The 19,620-nt window shown below is 42.7% G+C and overlaps 1 protein-coding gene and 1 long non-coding RNA gene across 3 annotated transcripts in view; one reads left to right on the plus strand and one right to left on the minus strand.

Annotated features, from left to right (window-relative positions):
- LOC145510229 (uncharacterized) lies at positions 1-15,391 on the plus strand. Of its 2 annotated transcripts, XR_014056887.1 has the most exons (4): positions 1-96; positions 911-1,124; positions 10,848-10,972; positions 13,673-15,391. It is a non-coding gene; the product is annotated as an uncharacterized LOC145510229 (long non-coding RNA). The 2 variants fall into 2 exon arrangements; XR_014056886.1 differs by lacking the exon at positions 10,848-10,972.
- The window catches only part of ETF1 (eukaryotic translation termination factor 1), a 26,762-nt gene continuing 18,117 nt past the window's right edge, over positions 10,976-19,620 (minus strand). The window contains exons 4-11 of the mRNA XM_081500948.1: positions 19,180-19,319; positions 16,585-16,723; positions 16,108-16,298; positions 15,469-15,598; positions 14,781-14,936; positions 14,317-14,381; positions 13,519-13,666; positions 10,976-13,297 (exon numbers count right to left, since the gene is read on the minus strand). Of these exons, the coding sequence (XP_081357074.1) occupies positions 13,215-13,297; positions 13,519-13,666; positions 14,317-14,381; positions 14,781-14,936; positions 15,469-15,598; positions 16,108-16,298; positions 16,585-16,723; positions 19,180-19,319 (1,052 nt within the window). The 3' untranslated portion in view covers positions 10,976-13,214. The remainder of the gene's footprint in view (positions 13,298-13,518; positions 13,667-14,316; positions 14,382-14,780; positions 14,937-15,468; positions 15,599-16,107; positions 16,299-16,584; positions 16,724-19,179; positions 19,320-19,620) is intronic.

Below are 19,620 nucleotides of genomic sequence, written 5' to 3' on the forward strand. Positions count from 1 at the left end.
GCCCGCGCCCGGGAGCCCGCGGCCAGGGGACTCTGCCAAGGAGGGGGCGGCGGCGGCGGCGGCGGGGCCGGGAACGCGTGGCCTGGCCGGGCTGAGGTAAACGCGGTATAGGCCGACTCGGGCGTCCCCAGAGGGTCTGAGGTTGCCACTCTCCCCACCGGTTTCATATTTTGTCCCACTTTACCCTCTGATTCTTTGAGCGCCGCCGACTTTGCTGGAGCTCCTCCGGCGGCTACCGGCCCGAGGCCTAAAGCCCACACCTTAGCGTGGTGTGAGGGCCTGGCCTTGCTTGCTGCGCGCCAGCGCGCGCGCATTTTGCTAGTCGGTCTTCGGTATTTCTCTGCTTTCCGTTTCTCGCTCCTTTCTGCCGTTATCAAGCTGTCCCTTCTGCCTGGCATATCCTTTCTACACCATTCTTGTGGAACTGTGCGTCACCCTTACTTGTTTCAGACCACTGGCCGTCTGGAAGTCCTTCCAACCCCCCACCCATAGGCCTCTTGTGTACCTAACACATCATTTATTTATTGAGACTGTGACTCCATCTTTACATTCCTGGTGCCGGGCTCAGGATGTGCGAGTTGTTATCATATCTGCGTGAAGGGAAGGAGGGAAAGACTCTGTTGTCAGGCTAGCCTTAGTATCTTTCCACCTTGAACAGGGGTCCCCGACTTCAGGTCTAGTCCCAAATATCTTCACCGCTCTGCTCCCTGTCAGTCTGAACCTTCATGAGCCCCAGAATCCAACATGAATAGTTTGTGGAAACTTGGAAGGTTGGAGTTGGGGAAGCCAGACCTGGGGCAGGTGTACACCTGTCGTGGCACTGAGGTCTGGAGCAGTGCCCACTGGGTGCTTCTACCACCCAGAATGGCCTCCCTTGCTCAGCCTGACACCTTTGGTTTATCCACTGCAGGAAACAGGAACCCCTCCAGGCTCTCCTACAGCGCCTCCAGGGACTTAAACGTGCCTCAGCCATGTGATTACCCTGATCTGCCTGCTGGGCGATGAGCAAAGGTCGGAGAGGGACTAGATCTCAGCAGAGACAGCAGTTCCTGAGCACCCACCCCGCAGCGCTTCAGAAGTGCAATGCAACATGGACCAGCATGTGAGCATTTGCTCCTCCTCAGGTGAGGCAGGGAAAGAAAAGCTGATAGCTTGGGAGTAATGAGTCGAGTAAATGCTGGGGAGGGGGCTTTTAGCACTAAGAAGCCTCTGGACTTGATCCAGAATAAAATCACTCATAGACTTCCAGTCTTTGGTTATCGACACACACACACACACACACTGAATAAGGTGAAAATAAACGGAATTTTGTCCATCTCCCTGGCCTCAGATCAGCTGGGTGCCTGTGAATTCAGTATACGGAGAGGAGATGATCTCTAAGGTCCATGACTGAAGGTTTCTGGGTTAGATTTTTGGAAAAAACTGGGCCTGGGCTGCACACGCAGGCACTAGGGTGCCTCTGGCCTTGTTCCCACCTAAGGCTGCAGGCCCGGAGCAGCCTCTCCTTTCCAGCTAAGATCTAGGATTGTGGGTAATGTAGTCCAGTGGCCAGCTTCTCTGTGGTGCTCATTTTTGCCCTCCCCTCATCTCCTTCCGGTTGCCAGCTACCACCCCCTTCTGCTCCAGGCTGAGGGCAGGACAAGGTGAGAAGGCGGTGCTTACTCCTTTCAGGGCTGGGAGATCCCCAGCTGGAAACCAGCAAGCTATTTATAGCTGAGCCTAGCATAGGAGGAAGGCCTGAGAGACGCTGGGGAGCTCTGGCAGCTTCCTCTTCAGCTACAGAATTTGCAGGAACCCCAGGCCTTTTCTGGGGAGGCCTTGTGTTCACTTCTGAGTTGACAGGGATTTGAGCCTGGAAAAACCCTATGGAGCAGTAGTGTTTCTGTGTTGCTCCCTGTCTTGAGAGAGACTATACTCCAATGGCCCTGGGTCCTAGCTTTTAGGCCTCTCTGTGGTGGGGATCGGAGAAGGCAATGGCACCCCACTCCAGTACTCTTGCCTGGAAAATCCCATGGACAGGGGAGCCTGGCAGGCTTCAGTCCATGGAGTCACTAAGAGTCGGACACGACTGAGCGACTTCACTTTCCGTTTTCACTTTTGTGCATTGGAGAAGGAAATGGCAACCCACTCCAGTGTTCTTGCCTGGAGAATCCCAGGGAAGGGGGAGCCTGGTGGGCTGCCATCTATGGGGTCGCACAGAGTCGGACACGACTGAAGTGACTTAGCAGCAGTAGCAGTGGTGGGGATATTTGAAACTTGAGTTCCAAATAAGCTGAGACTTTTTGCATAAAAAGCCAGTGTGACAGCCAATATGATGGTTTCCTGGGATTTCTTTGCACTTTTCTTCTCCTTAACCATATTATTTTCCTGTGCTTACCTCCTAATTCTCTTTTAGGACAGGAACCAAACCTTATCTTACCAATGGCACCAACCCTGTATTTATGTTATAAATGAGTGATCTTGCCCAAAGAAAAGCCAACCCCCTGCAATAGTACCAGGTGTGGGTTCTCCCACCCACCTAATTCTCTGCCAGTGCCCTGTGCTTTTCTTGTCAAGCATCAAATCTTTGTTTGACTGGGTCTGCCACTAGATTGGATACTCCTTGTTGACATAGATGATGTCTGCCTTGTTGTCTATTATATCGCTGTTACGTATACAATAAACAGTTGTTGAATGAATGAATGTGAACCTATGATAGCTAATTCTCTAGGTGGAGTATTTGATACTTGCTTCATTGTCACAGTGTTTTACAAATTGGAAAACAGTTTCAGCTGTTCACATATCTTTCACCAAGATCTTGATAAGTGGTAGAGCTGTGTTAGGAACTGGTGTGTGACTTTGGAGTAGTGCTTAACTGTGGCGTGAGACTGCCTGTTTGCTGGCACCCAGTAGAAACCTCTGGCTCCCCAGCAGCCAAATGGGTGGGGTGGGTTAGATGAGATATGTAGGCAGACATGGGCAAACTGGCCTGGTCCCATGATAGAGCTGGTGCAGCCAGCCGGAAGAGCTGCCAGGGAATCCTAAGAATCTTAATGAGAAAGACTTGCTCTGATCTGCCAGAGGGTGTCCTGAAGCAGTGACTGTGGGGCCATAGAGAGGCTAGACAGACTCTGAGGTCTGAGCAGTAGTGTTTGAGGGCTCCTTAGCTGTTACCAGGGTCCCTCTGACTCTTTGAGTCCAGTAGATTTTTCTTCAGTCTTCATTTTCCTTTAGTAATTCTCACCAGCATTGACTTGTAAGTGACCATCTATGTTTTTTTTTTTTAATTTATTTGACTGCATTGTATATCTTAGTTGTGGCGCACAGGCTTCTCGATAGCCCAGAGCATGTAGGCTCTTTATTTGCAGCATGTGGGCTTAGTTGCCCCATGGCATGTGGGATCTTAGTTCCCCAACCAGGGATCAAGTCTGAGGCCCGTGCATTGGAAGAAGGATTCTTAACCCCTGAACCACTAGGGAAGTCCCTGATTATCTCTTCTTGAAGGCTTCTCTTTCATTGCTTACATGTCTTGATATACAGCGCTCTATTTGGATATTAAATGTGCCAGTACTAGAACTTCCTTGGTTGTCCAGTGGTTAAGAATCTGCCTGCCAATGCAGGGGACATCAAAGGATCCCACATGCTGTGGGGCAACTAGGCCCATGCACCGGAACTGCGGAGCCCTCACGCCCAGAGCTTGTGCTCTGCAACAAGAGAAGCCACCACACTGAGAAGCCTGACCACCACAACAAAGAATAGTGCCCCCGCTTGCCGCAGCTAGAAAAAGCCCCAGCACAGCAATGAAGGCCCAGCATAGCCAAAAATTAAAAAAAAAAAAAAAAAAATCCTATTTAAAAAAAAAATGTCCCAGTACTTCAAGACTCAGCCTCATGCTCTCTTCTCAAACTGCACTGTGCCCAGAAGGATCTTTTTGAGAAGCAGATCTGTATTTGTTACCTTTCTACTTAAAATACCTCAGCAGCCTCTTCTATTCCTCAATAAAATTTCAAGGTCTCAGCAAGGCTCTTGAGGCTCAGCCGGACTGCCTGTTCTGGCCTCCCTTTTTGCTTCCTCCACCACATTGCCCTTTCATTCTTTCAGCTTCATCCACACCTCTCTCCACCTACCTCCTTAACTGTACTCTTTGCCACTGCCGACATATTCTCACTGCCTGGGATGTTCTTCCTCTTCTTTGCCTAGCTAACATCTCCTGTGCTCAATTAAAGCACCAGTGTCTTCAGAAAAGTTGACAGCCAGGTCAAAATACCCTGTGACAGACACTCACCTGTGGCCCTCCCTCAGGTGATAATTGCATTTGGGGTTTCACATTCACTGGGATAAGGCATTGGAAGCTCAATGGCTGTGTCTCTTTTACTCATGACTACATTGTAGGGTTTAGCACAATGCTTGGCTGTAGTAGGCTGTAGTTATTAATATTTTATGTGACAAATGAAATAGCTTAGTTTATTTAACAAAGCATTCTATTTAAATCTTTAAGAAATTGAAAGAGAAGTGAAACATGCTCAAAGTCATGCAGCTAGTAAGTAGTAGAGTGGGACCTAGGTACGGCTCCAGTGTCTGTTGCTAACCTCCTGCACAGTGTTTTCCTTCCACCTGTGAAGTACTTTTTGAGAGTAAGAGAAACAGAAGAAGGGAGAAAGTATCTATAGAGAGACAAAGGGACTCCCTCTCTCTCTACTCACGGAAATGTAAAGTGGGAGATTAAGAATGAAAGATTACATTTCACTAGAAAAGATATATCAATGGCTTGTAAACACATGAATAGACGTTCAGCAGGAAAATGACAATCAAAACCAGAATTACACCAGCAGTGAACAATCCAAAAAGGAAATTAACAAAGCTGTTCCATTTACAGTAGCATCCAAAATACTAAAGTACCTGGGAGTAAGTTTAACCAAGGATGTAAAAGATTTATACACAGAAAACTACAAAACACAGTTGAAAGAAATTAAAGAAGACCTAAATAAATGGAAATACATCTTGTGTTTATGGATTAGAAGACTTGATATGTTCAAGATGATAATGCTACCCAAAGCAGTTTGGCGATTCAGTGCAATTTCTATCAAAATTCCAATGTCACTGTTTGCAGATACGGAAAAGTTCATCCTCAAATTAATATAGCATTGCAAGGATCCCTCCCAGTACCTTGGTGCGTTCACCACACTGGAAGCTCTCTGAACTGCATAATTTAGGGGTTTTTATTGAAGCATCATTATGTAGACATTATTGAGTAAATCATTGGAAATTGGTGATTCGATCTCAAGCCCCTTTCCCCTCTCTTGGGGTAGGGCTGAATGTTCCAACCCTGTAATCCTATTTTTGTTTTTTTATTTGGCAAGCAGCCCACATCTTGAAACTTATCTGGGTATCTCATTAGTATACAAAAGACATTCATCACTCAAGAGATTCCAAGGGTTTTAGAGAAAGTCTTTGCCAAGAATAGGAGACAAAGACCAAACGTATGTTGTTTATTATATCACACTGCTGCTAAGTCGCTTCAGTCGTGTCCGACTCCGTGCGACCCCATAGACAGCAGCCCTCCAGGCTCCCCCGTCCCTGGGATTCTCCAGCTAAGAACACTGGAGTGGGTTGCCATTTCCTTCTCCAATGCATGAAAGAGAAAAGTGAAAGTGAAATCGCTCAGTTGTGTCCAACTCTAAGCAACCCCATGGACTGCAGCCTACCAGGTTCCTCCATCCATGGGATTTTCGAAGCAAGAGTACTGGATTGGGTTGCCATTGCCTTCTCCGATTATATCACACTACTCAACAATAAAATGACACGAACGTGCATCTACATGGATGTATGTAAAAAAGAATCCATCTAAATGAAGAAAGCTAAGTGAAAGAAACCTGATGTAAAAGACTGCATATTGCACTATTCCAGTAACATGAAATTTCTAGGAAAGGCAAAACTATTGAGACAGAAAGCAGATCATTGGCTGACTAGGGTTGGGAGTGAGCAAAGGTTGACTACAGAGGGACACGAAAGATCTTTTTGAGAGGTGGACACTGGATTATGTAATGTTTGCATAACTGTATGAATTTATTTTTAAAAAATCACTGAACTATACATGCAGTGGGTTGATTTTATAGTTTGTAAGTTATACCTCAATAAAGCTGTTAATAAACAACAAAAATGATAGCAGGTTTAAAAAGTATTTTAAAATCTGAGTAGTTTCCTGGCCTTTGGGTCAAGTCGGGACCAACATATCTGCCTTTCCAAACTTGCCTCTCACCTCTCCAGGCCAACCCTGGCTCACCAGGCAGCTTGGCCACCCCTGGATGAAGTGGAGGTGCTCTCCTCTTATCCTCTAATACTCTTCACTTTTATTATAATTCTTGCTGTCTCCGGCTGGAGGGCAGGGGCAGGGACAGTGACTGTTTCTCACCACTGTGCCCCAGCATCTTGCACAGGTCCCAGAACATAGGAAATGTTTGTAAATACTTGCTGAATGAAAGAATGAGACCGGAGTTAACCCAAGCACAATGTAAGGAATAGAGGTGGCATTGAGCGATGTTTGTGAGGAGACTGAGTTTCTGAGGACCTTTGCTTAGCTCCCCAGGGAGGAAAGAGCCCATTCCATGTCATCTGTCTCTAGAATCCAAGTTTGACAGGGGTGTGAGGGAGGGCCTCTAGCTTTGAGGACTGAGGTGCGACTCCTCTTCCTCAGAGGAAGACATCCTGTCTTTTTAAAAATAGAGTGCCCCTTTGCAGGCCCTCCAGTGGGGATTGCTGTGTGAGGTGGTTGGTTCATCCCAGTCCCTAGGGGAGCCTAGCCTGGGAATGTGCTCAGGTCTGGACAGATGTTTAACTTGGGGCAGGCTTTCTATCATCAAGCCCTGATTTCTCTTTGTTCTCAAGGCCGGCTCCCACCTCCCTTCTTCCATGTAGCAGAATATTCCTACATCTTGGGTTTATCTCAAAAGATCCTTGCCATTCCTGCTTGGAGAGCCTCTCTCTGAAGTTTCCACCTTCCTTTTCTGGGTCTCCAGGCTCAGCTGGTAAAGAATCTGCCTGCAATGCAGGAGACTTGGGTTCAATCCCTGGGTTGGGAAGATTCCCTGGAGAAGGGAAAGGCTACCCACTCCAGTATGCTGGCCTGGAGAATTCCATGGACTGTATAGTCCATGGTGTCACAAAGAGTCAGACACTTTGACTTTCACTCACTCACTCACTCATTTAGGCTTCCTTGAAAATGGGTTTGTCCCCTAGGTTTCCTTTGGGTGAGGATGAAGAATCAAGCAGAAGGGGCTGAGCCCAGGCAGGGTTTCTCACCAGAGTAGAAGAGCCAGAAGTCTGACTGTAAGGGAAACCTAGATGTTGCTAACATGGAACCCCGGAGGCTGGAGAAACAAGTTAATCTATACACTCAAGCCAACCCTGACTTACAGGGAAGTGACTTCAACTTTCATAACTCCACCTGGATGTTGGCCACCTTTCCCTTCCCAGCTCTGTCTTTGGCCTTGTGCCACTCCCTTATTCTCTGATCCTCCCTTTTCTCATCTCTATAAAGGAGGAGAAGGGGCTTAGATGAAGAATAACAAGATCCTGCGTTTGGTTAGAGCACTAAATTTGGAGCTGTAACAGCTGCTCATGTTGGCTCTCCTCATTTGCTGCATGAGCATGACATGTCGTTAGGCTGCTCTCTGGGCTTCACCTTTCTTATCCCTTTAATTAGGAGTTTGGGATGGTAAAGTCCAAGCCCCCTGTAAGTGCTAAAATTATGATTCCTTAAGAAGTGAAGGGGTGTGGCTGTGGACAAAAGACTAGAGTCTGATGTCACTCTTGTCCTTTCTGTGAATGGGTTTTAGGCTTTAAGGTAGCAGCGTTGCCTTCTTCCCTTCATCTCCAGGGTTGCTCAGTGAAGCAGGAGTCAAGGGTCCCCCAAGAAGCCTTGTTCTTCATATTGTCTCATCTCACCCAGCACTGATCCAATTCCAAAGCTGATTTCATCTCTGAAGTGTTTGACTGACAGAAGCTTCTCTCCTGGCACTGCCTCTGCTTTCTTCCTTCCAATCTGGGCCCAGTTCTGAGGTTGCTCTGCTGCTTAGTCGCTTCAGTTATGTCTCTGTGTGACCCTATGGACTGCAGCCCACCAGGCTCCTCTGTCCATGGGATTGTCTAGAAGCCGAAGTACTGGAGTGGGTTGCCATGCCCTCCTCCAGGGGATCTTCCCCAACCAGGGATCGAACCTATGTCTCCTGTGTTGACCTTTGAGTCAAACCCAAATTCTGAGTAAAACAAACTTGAATGAAGGATCAAACTAAAGTTGTGTTCTAGATACTTTGTGAATCAATTGGAACCTAAACATTCATTATATTACACTGTTTCTATAATGGATGTTCATGATGACCTTAAAATGTTAGTTAAATGATGCTTTTAGGTTTTTCTTCCGTATTTCTGAAATTTCAAAAATTTCATTAATGAACGTCTTATTTTAAACCTCTTGCTACATCAGTGTATATTTCCTATGAGAAAGGGTATTCTCTTACATAACCACATATAGTTATCAAGTTCAGGAGATCAAAAACATTGATACACTATTTTATCTGTAGTCCACATTCCAATTTCATTAATTGCCCTCTGACAGCATATTTTTTTAAGAGCAGGGGCAGATGCCCTAGTGTCTGAGAAATTCCGTTATGTGTATACATTCTTCTTTGAAGATGCTGGATCAATTGCAGGGGTCCTCTATAGAGTCCAAGGGAACTTCTCTTATCCATTCTCAACTGTGGCTGTGACTGAGCTGTCAAAACATGTATGTTCTGAGGGAAGGACATAACTGGTAGAAGAATGTCTTCCAGATGCAATCCAAGTTGTTGGTTGTCTCTGAAAGCAGAGGTTGGTGAGGTGAATTGACTTGTCTTCTTAAAAGTAGCAACACCTGTTCTCTCTTCTTGAGTGAAGAATGACCTGTATTTGCATTGGCTTTGGAACCAAATGGGCAGATATACAACAGAATGAGGCACATTGTTTTTCTAAGGATTAAATGAGAGAATGCACGTGACATAGCATCTTGCTTGGTACATGGTAACTGTCCAACAAACGTTAGTGATTGTAGTTATTTTTCAGATGGGCCACTCAAAGCCCTGGTTCTCCTCTCTGTTCACTCATCCCTGAATTTTAAACAAGCTGTCCCAGGAATCGGTTGTTTGTCACCAATCTCCCCGCCGGAAGCAACTTTCTTCCACCACCAGTATCCGTAACTCTAGCACCACCTTGTGGTTTCCAGTGCAAATACACCCAGGCCACTTAGAGGACCAAAGTTGGTACAGGTGTGATCATCTCCCAACTGAGTTCTTGCTAAGTGCCACTGTGTATTTCACATGCCTTATTGCATTTAATCCTTACCACAATCTATAGGGAGCAGGCATTGTTACAGGTAGGGAAACTGCTGCTCAGAGACATGGCCAAAGTCTTTCAGGCAGGATCTCTATTCATCAGATGTCAGATCTCCTGCTCACTATTACATCCTGATAGCTTTACAGTTGGAAAGGCTCTTTGAGATTCAAAGTCATCCTTACACTGATATGGAACTGAGAGATAGGAAGGGACTTATATGAAGTCAGAAGTTCAACAAATGGCAGAGACAAAACCAGAGATGTTTGCCTAAAGAGCTGATTCTATGTCCTGGGCTCTTGACTAAGCCACAGGGTGAGCTTACCAAGCAATCTGACTATACCTAAAACAGAGTTCTCAGACATGTTTGGAGTTGACTGTCAAAGAGAACCCTGGAGATCAACTGTCTCCACATGTACTTCTAGTGCCGGTTATTTGGCCCACATCCTCAATAACTTTGGCACCCATTACTTCCACACCTCTTGGTCGGTCAGTTCCTGCGTCCCTGGGAGGCACAATCCCATCAGGGTGGACTTGGCAGGAGTCCCAGCAGGCACACACTCAAATTGGCAACAAGGGAGAAGCTGGCATGAAGCTTACATTCCATCTTGGCATTCAGCCCTGAATACACTATGTCTGTCTGGGAGCACCATGGCATGAGAACTGGAGACAGGGAACAAAAGATGCCAAGTGCTGCAGGCCCAGACAGGCGAGCACAACAGCCCACATAACCGGCACTACTGTGCTGCTTTCTAACTTCTGCCTTCAAACAGCAGCTAGGGTAGAAAAAACTACCTCTGCCATGCATGGGCATGTCTGCCTCTTCCCATAGGGTGACTGGGTTTCATCAAGGCTGTCATCTAAATCAGATGAGAAATTGGACAAAAGTAGGCTGAAAAAGTGAAGTGACAGAAGCGGTTCCCTTACTGGTCAGTTTTGTTAACACTTCTTAAACCTGGACAAAAAAAATCACGTATCACCTTGGTACTTCAACTAGGCTTCCTAAACTACTAAATAGAAGGAGCTCCACTTTTGGGAAAAGCAAATGAAACAGGAATTCTCTTCTGTTTTAACACATCCTAGAAGCCCTGTTCCATTGAGCCAGCCTCTGACTTGCCCTTGAATGAGGTTACTGCTCTCCCACAGGTACCAGGATCAGAGCAGGGGAGGCTTAGTTTACACCTTTCCATCTGGGTCAAGCTGTTGACTCAAAGGCAATCACATGTAGAAAGAGAATCAATTTTGGAATTAGGCCTGGCTTAAAATTTGGCCTTGGCACTGAAGAGCTGTTATTTAACCTCTTTCAGCCTGTTTTAAAAGTGCCATCTACCTCCATAGAATGTTTGCAAGGGTAACATCTTTTTTCTTTTTTTAAAAGGGCAAGTTTCCCTTTGGCTTGCATAGGGAAGAGAGTAAGGTACAAATTAGTTTGGCCCAGCAACTGGAACCTCTTTCCTCTGGTGTTAACACTGGGATCATGGCCTTGTGCATATACCCTTCCATAGGCAAATGCAGCAGATGACCACTAAATCTATGGCTGAAGAGTAACTATGAGGAAAGTGCACATGCCTTGGAGAGCTCACTCACACTGTCTCCACGGCACAGCCCTAAAGAATCTCAAGCACACAAGGTATATTCTTAAATATGGTTTAATACTCTTCTCCATTTCTGTACATCACAACACCAAGATTTTGCTGTTTAGGATCTCTCTGTAGAGGCTATAGAGAATGCAAAGGCTACGGTTTTCACCCCCTCTTATTTATGTGTTTGTATTGTGTAAGTGTAATACATATCAGTATATATTGATACACACATCAATATATAATGCAATATATATCACTGAAGAGAACACATTGATTAAAGAAATACAAAAATTTGGCATCATTTCCAAACTTAAATAGTAAAAATAAAAACTACAAAAGGAGCTGCATACCCTAAATGTATCATGTGAAACAACAAGCATATTCAAAAATGTAAATTTACATCCAATTTCTCTGATCTTGTCATATATCACATTAGACCCATTTACAATGGCAAAACCCTAAGGTACTGCTATGAAGAGAGCATGTTTGCTCGCTCTTGGGTGTTCTGCAAACAAACAGCAGAGCCCAAAGAAAAAGCCTGTTCTGGTGAAGCCTCCCACATTGGTGAATACCAAAGAATTAACTCTTTTTACTGGGGGTTGAGACATCAGGTTATACATCGACAGACAGTCATTTGGACCTCAGAGTACAGTGTTGAGAACCAGAAGCTTTACATTTAAGACATACTCCCTTCATTCAAGTGAAACAGGATTACTGGAACGATAGGCAGGTCTGCAACCTGGGAACAAGGAGCTGGTTCAGACCAATAAAGCTACGAGTGACTGAGTCAAGTCAATGAAGAACAGCAGTCAGGCACTAAAGTGTTAAAAGTACCCAATTTGAAAACCAAATGCACCCCACTACCCTAGCAGTGTGGGGTGATACCAATCGACTTTTAAAACCTTTGGTCCTTCAAAGTCCATTTGGTATTACTTTTTACCATTGCTACCACTGGGCACGTCCTATACACTTTGTTCACTGTCACCACCTCAGGCACCCTGTCCGTGACCTTGCATGTTAGCTGGGGTCAAGTCTGATTTACAACCCAGCTGTGAAGCCTAAGCTTCAGGTTTTCAGGCCCACTTTTGGGTCCAACATGGTTAAGTCCTTGGTGCCAGAAGCTGTGTCCCCATCCCTTCCCACCCCTGCCCTTCCCACCCTCCTCCCATAATTTCTCCTATGAGAGGTGCTCGTAAGTCCCATATCTGAAACAGATGCTCCAACCCCACCAGGAGGTCAGGGGTTTACAATTACATGCACAGTCATACATGTCTCGTCTGTCGTTCCTGTGAAAAACCTTGCAGTTCATCTTTTAAAAATCAAAACATTCACATAATCTCATGCCATCCAACACAAGGAAAACACGACCACCTCCCTTTTGCAAGGACAGACCCAAGCAAAATAAAATAATTCTTTAAATATCTTTGCTTCCACTTAAATTGCATGTTTTATTTCTCCCAATCCCAGCAATAGCATAGAAGTCCCATCATATGCATCTCAAACTGGTTTCTAGTATGCAAGATTATGTGAACCCTTGTCAAAGCAATTGATGCTAAGGGCTCCCAAACCCTGGGCGCAAATGCGCCTGCAAAACAGATGGAAGGAAACAGCAGTGGCCCAAATGCTTCATGTGTCAGTTTAGCTTTGCAATGCAATCTGCATCCTTGAAACGGACAGCCTGGAGGGAAGGGGTAGTGTGAGGGAGTGAAGTTGAAATTGCCTATTAGCTCACCCTTTCAACATTAAACAGAGACCAAGAGAGAAATGGTTCCAACATTTCACCACATATATTTCTTCTTATGCAGTCTAAGCTGAGAATGCCATGTAAATGGGTCACTGCGAAATGCAGCAATTTAATTTTTCTCCAATCAAAATAAGAAACAAACCAGTATGATCTCATTTCTATTAACTTTTGAAGGTTTACAGCAGTTAAAGTATTTTTGCTTCTATGTATGAAGGTTAAAAAAATCTTTTTTTTTCCCCATAAAATACAAGAGCAACCAATTTCACCATCAAGTAAAAGTAAAAACTGGGATTCTTTTTTAAATTAGTCCAAAGTGGCATTTAGGAACTTAGTTGTAGGCTGCTGCGCTGACACCATGACAAACCAAAGTGTAGGGTTGGGTCTGGTTTTGTTTCGGTTTTCTTTTCAATATCCAATGCTCATGGATTAAGTTCTGGAAATGTTCCAATTGTAAGGCAGGGATCTGTTTGGATTCCACCACGGGTATGCTCCTTGGGTTGGATGCTGGAGGGTGAGGCACGTTTTGCCGGACCCATGTCGACTACCTAGTAGTCATCAAGGTCAAAAAATTCATCATCTCCTCCTTGGTATTCCATTCCCTGGAAATCTACTCGGTACCGCAAGATACCTATGGGAACAAACGAACAAACAGTAAATAGCTGTGGCTGACAGAACTATAGAATTATAGCAAGGGGAGAGGATATAAAGTCGTCCCAACCAAGAAACTTGCGCCGTGTGCTGCCTGAGTGGATGATGAGCACACCTCTCTGGAAGTAATGATATTTTTGGGGTACCCAGGAAAGATTGTGGCTGAGACCTTGGCTTTTAGTTTTCTGATTTGCTACTCACCTCCAATTCCACCAAATCCTTTGACAAACTGGGATCCTTCTTGTGACTTATCTGTGACAATTTCCAACGTAGCTCCAAATTTTTTATAGTTGTTGGCAAACCACTCCAGAAGGGGCATGCTCTCAATCAGCTCATGTTCTTGTCCTGTCTGCAGGGGCAGCCATGAGATACAGAAACAGCGGGATTAGGATATATCAAGACATGGATACTTGCTACCCTGCCTGCCAACATTCTCCCTCTTCCTCTCAGATCTATGGTGTTAAACTGTAAGCAAATTATGGGTTCTGGTGACATAAATGCAGCAGCACAGAAGTTCTGATTACTTCAAACAACATTCCTCCCCAGGCTCTAGCCTTAGTAATGAAACGTTCACACACACTTGGCAGTTTTTCAATTTATGGTCTCTCCCATTGTCTCGAGAAGTCAGGCTGTTACAAAGTGTCTCTAGACAATACTCATTCAACAGCTAAGAGACAAGCCACAACTGCTTTTTGGAGGAGCCTTTTAAAAACCAGTTATCCAACTCAGAATTTGAAGAGGCTACTAATTAAAAGGGACCTATGTTGAGCAAGTAAAGTTTTTTATACTTAAAAAAAAGAACCAGGGTAACCATCACCTGGCCTCTTTCCTTGGAATCAGACTATTATGTGGCATATGTGAGTGGACCACCTCCTGGTACTCACACTGCCGACAAGCAGAGGTCGGGTTTCCCGCGGCTGATGCTACGCTGCCAGTGCTCCAACATATGGATTTATGTTTCCTTGCATGTATCATCAAAGCACATAAACAATCACATACCTCTTTGTCTGTAAAATGAGACTTATCCTTCTCTTGTTCTGGAGTTAGATAGAGAATTTTCTCCTCTGCAATATTGGAGGAAAAAAAACGTGTTAACCTGCTTCTCAGATACTAACAGGTTTAAGTTCCATGAGGTGAATTAGGTTAGATGAAAGGACTCCTGAACTGATTCTATCAACCTTTTCATAAGCACATTAGTCAGTATGCAGTGAATGAATGTCTACCAGGTACACTGGTCCTATCAACAAAGAAACATCAAAGACATTTAAGATACAGCCCTTGTCCTCAAAAATCTTAGGCAGACATTTATCAGTTCAATTGCATACAGGCTGGGAGTAGGGAACAAGGTATATATCTGCCTTTTGATTGCTCCTGAAATCAGCCACCTTGTCCAATCTCCACCCCAGGCTTCTTGAATACACAGGTCAGTAACAAATGGAAACTTTATTTACTAATTATCATACCTTCTGTGCCTTGGCAATGAAGAACATATCTCATTATATCCAGATTTTCATAGACTATTAGAATCTCTACAGCTCCCATTTCTAAAGCCTTTAGTGTATCTTCAACTCCGAAACAGTACTTGCCCGTGTCCTGGCTTATTTCATCGAAGTATCGCCCTGTGGTTAGGGACAGGTAAATAAGAATGTATATTAATGTTTCTTTTTGTACATATACACCTTCTTACTCAAAATCAGAGAAAGAGAAAAAGTAAACTTAAAAATAACTACCAAAAGTTAGTGAAAAATCACACCACTAGTTGAGGCTCCAGAAATTGAGTCTCAAGAGGTACCAGTTGGGCCAAGTACATAATCATTTGGAAATGTCCATGTATCAAATTGGAAACACAGCCAAACAATGGCCCTATTAATCTTTAATTTGAGCTTCTGAATTATTCATCACTCTAAAACAAAGCATAATATGGGAATTTGACTGAAGTTTGGTTCCTACTGCCAAAGGGTAAAAACAGTAAGAAAAACAAACATTTATTATTAATATTAGATGTGACAACTAAAGGATGATTTTAAAATAATGATACCATCGAGGAGGATTTTAATAAAAATGCTAAACCTTCCTCTTTTACCCTTCTCAGTGTCTTGTTTTATACATACACAGAAAAACTTTTCACAGTAAGTTGTATTTCACTGATACCTATTAATTTCTTCTCTTGAATGAACTTCACGTTGGAGAGGACTTCAGTAGATAATTCAATAGCTTGATTGAATCCATTTTCACCACCATAAGATATATCAACTAATTTTAAAACTTTTGATTGCAACCTCTGACACAGAACAAAATTAAAAAACAGAAAAAGCACATCATTAGTACTTCAAAACACCCTTATCAAGACCCATTACCTCTTAATGGCATGCAAAACTAGCCAGTGAAGCCTCAAGAGGAAGAATATGGGGGAAGGTGCCCAATTTATTCATGAACAGGTCTCATGAAGATCACCTCCCCAGCCAACTGTATTGCACATTCTATTAGACTTATAAAACCAGCTCTTAGTTTCTTTGGAATCAAACTTCAATTTAAAGCCAATTATGGCAACCTACTAAAACCAGGGGCCAACATATGGCCAAGAAAGAGTCCATCCCAAAATGGCTGACTTCAAAAGAAAATAAGTCCAGACATGGGGGAATATAATACACACGAAATTTTGCCAACTCAGAGCGAGGTTTTTAACATGGAATTTATCACTGTAAAAGAGATGTGCATGTCCCAGCACTCAGAGAACTCAACTACCCCCACCTAGAAACTTATATAATGGAGCATCTACTTCTCACTTACCTGATCAAACATATCAGATTGACTTAGTTCAGTTTTAAAGTCAGCTGATCCAGCTAAAACGAGACCAGCCACATTCACCTTGTCCCCAGAAATAAACAGCTGCACAGCAGTTTCAGCTACTTTTCGAACATAGTTATGTCGCTTTTCCATTCTTAAACGGGCAAAACGCAAGGCTGACTGACCTCCTCTACCTTTGACAAAAAAAAGTGATGAGAGAAAAAGGCACTTATTAAGTACATGATACCTTGCTAATTAAAAAGTAATTATATCATCATGCTACTTCCCAAGGAAAGGAGAAAATCACTATTCCTTTAAGAATAAAATCGCTTTTAGTGAGTGAACACTAATTCTCTAGTCAAAAGAATCACAAGTAACAATGCTTCTCCCATCACCTGAGTTTACTTTCCCCTATTACACAATTTGCTTCCTCAATGCTGGACACAAAGCAAAAATGTTCATGTTCTCTTCCTAGATTACCATGTTTCTTTGGGAGATCCACAGTGAATTTGTGCAGGACTTCTCTTGTATTTCCTTGGAGTGTGCCAAAAAGTGCACCACTACCATCTATTACAATGAAGCCAAACTTGCTATCATCTGAAAGTAGTGCTGTAAGAGCCTGAAAAGCAAACACAGGTACCACACCATAAATCTCAAAGCTTTGCAAAGTTAAGACAAAATTCCAAAAGCACATACACAAGCCCTTTCCACTCACTCAGAATGGTATGAGTACTACAGAAAAACCGTTTCACGGAGTAATTTAAAGGCTTCAGCTATAAATATATAATTCATATAGACAAATCTGAACCCGAGGCAGGAGAAAACCAACAATATCAATGTGAAGCCTTTTTACAAAGCTGACCTAGGAACCCAAAACTAATACAGAGTTATAGGCATCAAATTCTTCCTAGGTGGTTTTTAGACTGATGGTGGTCTAGGGAACATAATATTCAAAGTCTAACCTCCAAAAGTTGACTTGCTGTTACCATTTATAACCCCAGCATTAATAGGCAGTATATTCACTATGGCAAATAAGAATCTTTTGTAAATCAATTCTAGAATAGCAGTACTCACTGAGGACAAAACCCAGAAACCATCTATAAGTTCTAGTTTTGAAATGTTTCATTTAATTATGTCTTGAGTAACATCAATGACATCAATATCTAAAATTCAATTTTAAAGGTACTATCGGTAATAATTCTGAATTTTTGAGAGAAAATCCTTCTTCTGGGTTAGTATTGAATCACTGTATTTCTGCCTCCTGAAAGAGCAGATCTTTAAATAGCTCTGGGACCCATATAGATGGGCAAGAGTTGGCATCTATAGATACGGTAGATGACTAATTACTGGGTGGCAGCCTCTATAGAGCTAAGAAATTATTACCCATACCATTTAACTGAGGAAGAAAACAGCTCTTCATGAACTGACTAGAAAGCAGATTAATCACTAAGAATCACCCTTTAACCAAAGCATACTTGATAATTAGCATTAAGACATGAATATTGCCCGTGTTAAAAATAATTTTGCCTTAAGACTCTGTCTTCCAATCCAGGGGGTACAGGTTTGATTCCTGGTCAGGGAACTAAGGCCCCACATGCCACAGAGTGGGGCCAGAATTTAAATAAATAACTTGTTTTAAAAATTTTTTTTGCCTCATTCAACAAGCCTGCTCATCAGGAATAGACTTATCCCTCATAATAAGAATATATAAATATCCTGATTAAACCCAACTTCAGTTGTGTTGTTCAGTATGCCACATGTGTGTGTAGTTTTTGATATACCAGTTAGAGCCAAAACAAACAAAGCTAGTTAAGATGAAATGGTATCTTGGAAAAAGAGTTAAGGTTTAGAAAAACCAATGAAGCTAACTTAGGTAAGTAAGGTAAAACTAGATAACATGAGTATCATGTACTATTTAAATCAAGAAGACTCAAAATCTGCTTTCATCAAAGCAGATAGAGTTAATTGGAAGAGGGTGGCAAACTTCCTCCCCAATGAAACTTCTGCCAGAAGGAGGCTGTGACAGCCAAGAGAAAAATCAGTCCACCATCTATGCAATCGCTCAAGATCCAACTGGAATTGAACTTCTGTCAAGTTAGCAGAATCATCCATTGTAAACTGTGTCGACAAATGTCAGTTCTAATTCCACTGTAGAGGTTTTACCCTATGTCGATGAAAGGCAAGAGACTGAACTAGAAGCCAGCTGTGAATTCCTGATTGTTCTACTGTTGACTGATTTAGGTCACTCTAATGAGGCTTCCTTTCTACCCTTAATGTTCATCATATTATGACAGTTCTGTCACTCAAGAGTTTTTTTTTTTTAATGGATGGGAAACAAAAGCTCTTATGGTCCTGACTACTGAAGATGAATTTGTGAGCTGAAACTAAGAGTGCAAGAAATATATTCAAGTATCATGGATACATAAGGAGACCTAGAGATCAGGTAGTCATTTATTTCTTTGCTTCTAATTAGTTCTTCAAACCCAGCTTAGCACTTTCCTCAAACATGCTGAATATTCATGTCATTCATTGTCATAATAATGTAAATTTCTTTTTTTTTTTTTAAAGAGCCAGCCTTATAAAATGGAACAGTTATTTGGGAAACAGCCTGGCAATTGTTGAATTGGTTAAACATAATTACCCTATGACCCAGAAATTCCACTTCTAGCTTATATACCTGCCCCCCAATGAAAACATACGGACATACAAAAACTTGTACATGTATGTTCAAAGCAGTATTATTCATAACAGCCAAAGAGTGGAAATGACAATTTCACCAAATGATGTTAAATAAGTGAAATGTGGCATATCCATGAATAGATAAAATGTGGAAAATAGTATTTGGTAATAAAAAAGGAATGAAGCACAATACATACTACAAAATGGATGAACCTTGAAAACACACTAAGTAAAAGAAACAAGCCATAAAAGGCACAGAAAAACAGATTATGGGTAGCCTACAGTTGAGAGATCTTGGAGTATGGTGGTAGAGACAGAGGAAGGCCTGGGAGTGACTGCTAATAGTATGGTGGGTTTCTTTTAGAGTAACAAAAACATTCTGTTTTAACTTCTTACCTCTGTATGGAATTTGTTGTCACACAAATACAATGACGTATTAATTGGTTTGAAAGGTTCAAAGTCAATGTTGACTTTCTTTTCCTTTCCTTCTTCTGTTACAATTGTACCACAGTAAACAACCAGGCCATTTGGAGGTACTGCAAAGAACAAACAATTGCTCTACTTACATACACACCTAATTTTCCTCAATTAATAGGAAATGTTCCCAAAGCACATTGTTCCTGCCCCTTTAAATCATAATTTACATAACGTAGAAATATCTGTAAATTTCTCAGGCAGATTTCTCTTCCTAATTTTGAAACTTCAAATGTTTTCAAAAGGATTTATTATTTTAAGTATAGTATATACTACTTAACTTTCAAAAAATAACTTAGGAAAAAAAAAAGACCAAAGGAACACAGCTCATGGCTGGGTAAAGAAAGCGCTTGTGACCAAAAG

Source organism: Giraffa tippelskirchi, chromosome 6 (assembly GCF_054371585.1).
Source record: "Giraffa tippelskirchi isolate mGirTip1 chromosome 6, T2T-mGirTip1v1.2.pri, whole genome shotgun sequence".
Classification (NCBI taxonomy): Eukaryota; Metazoa; Chordata; class Mammalia; order Artiodactyla; family Giraffidae; genus Giraffa; species Giraffa tippelskirchi.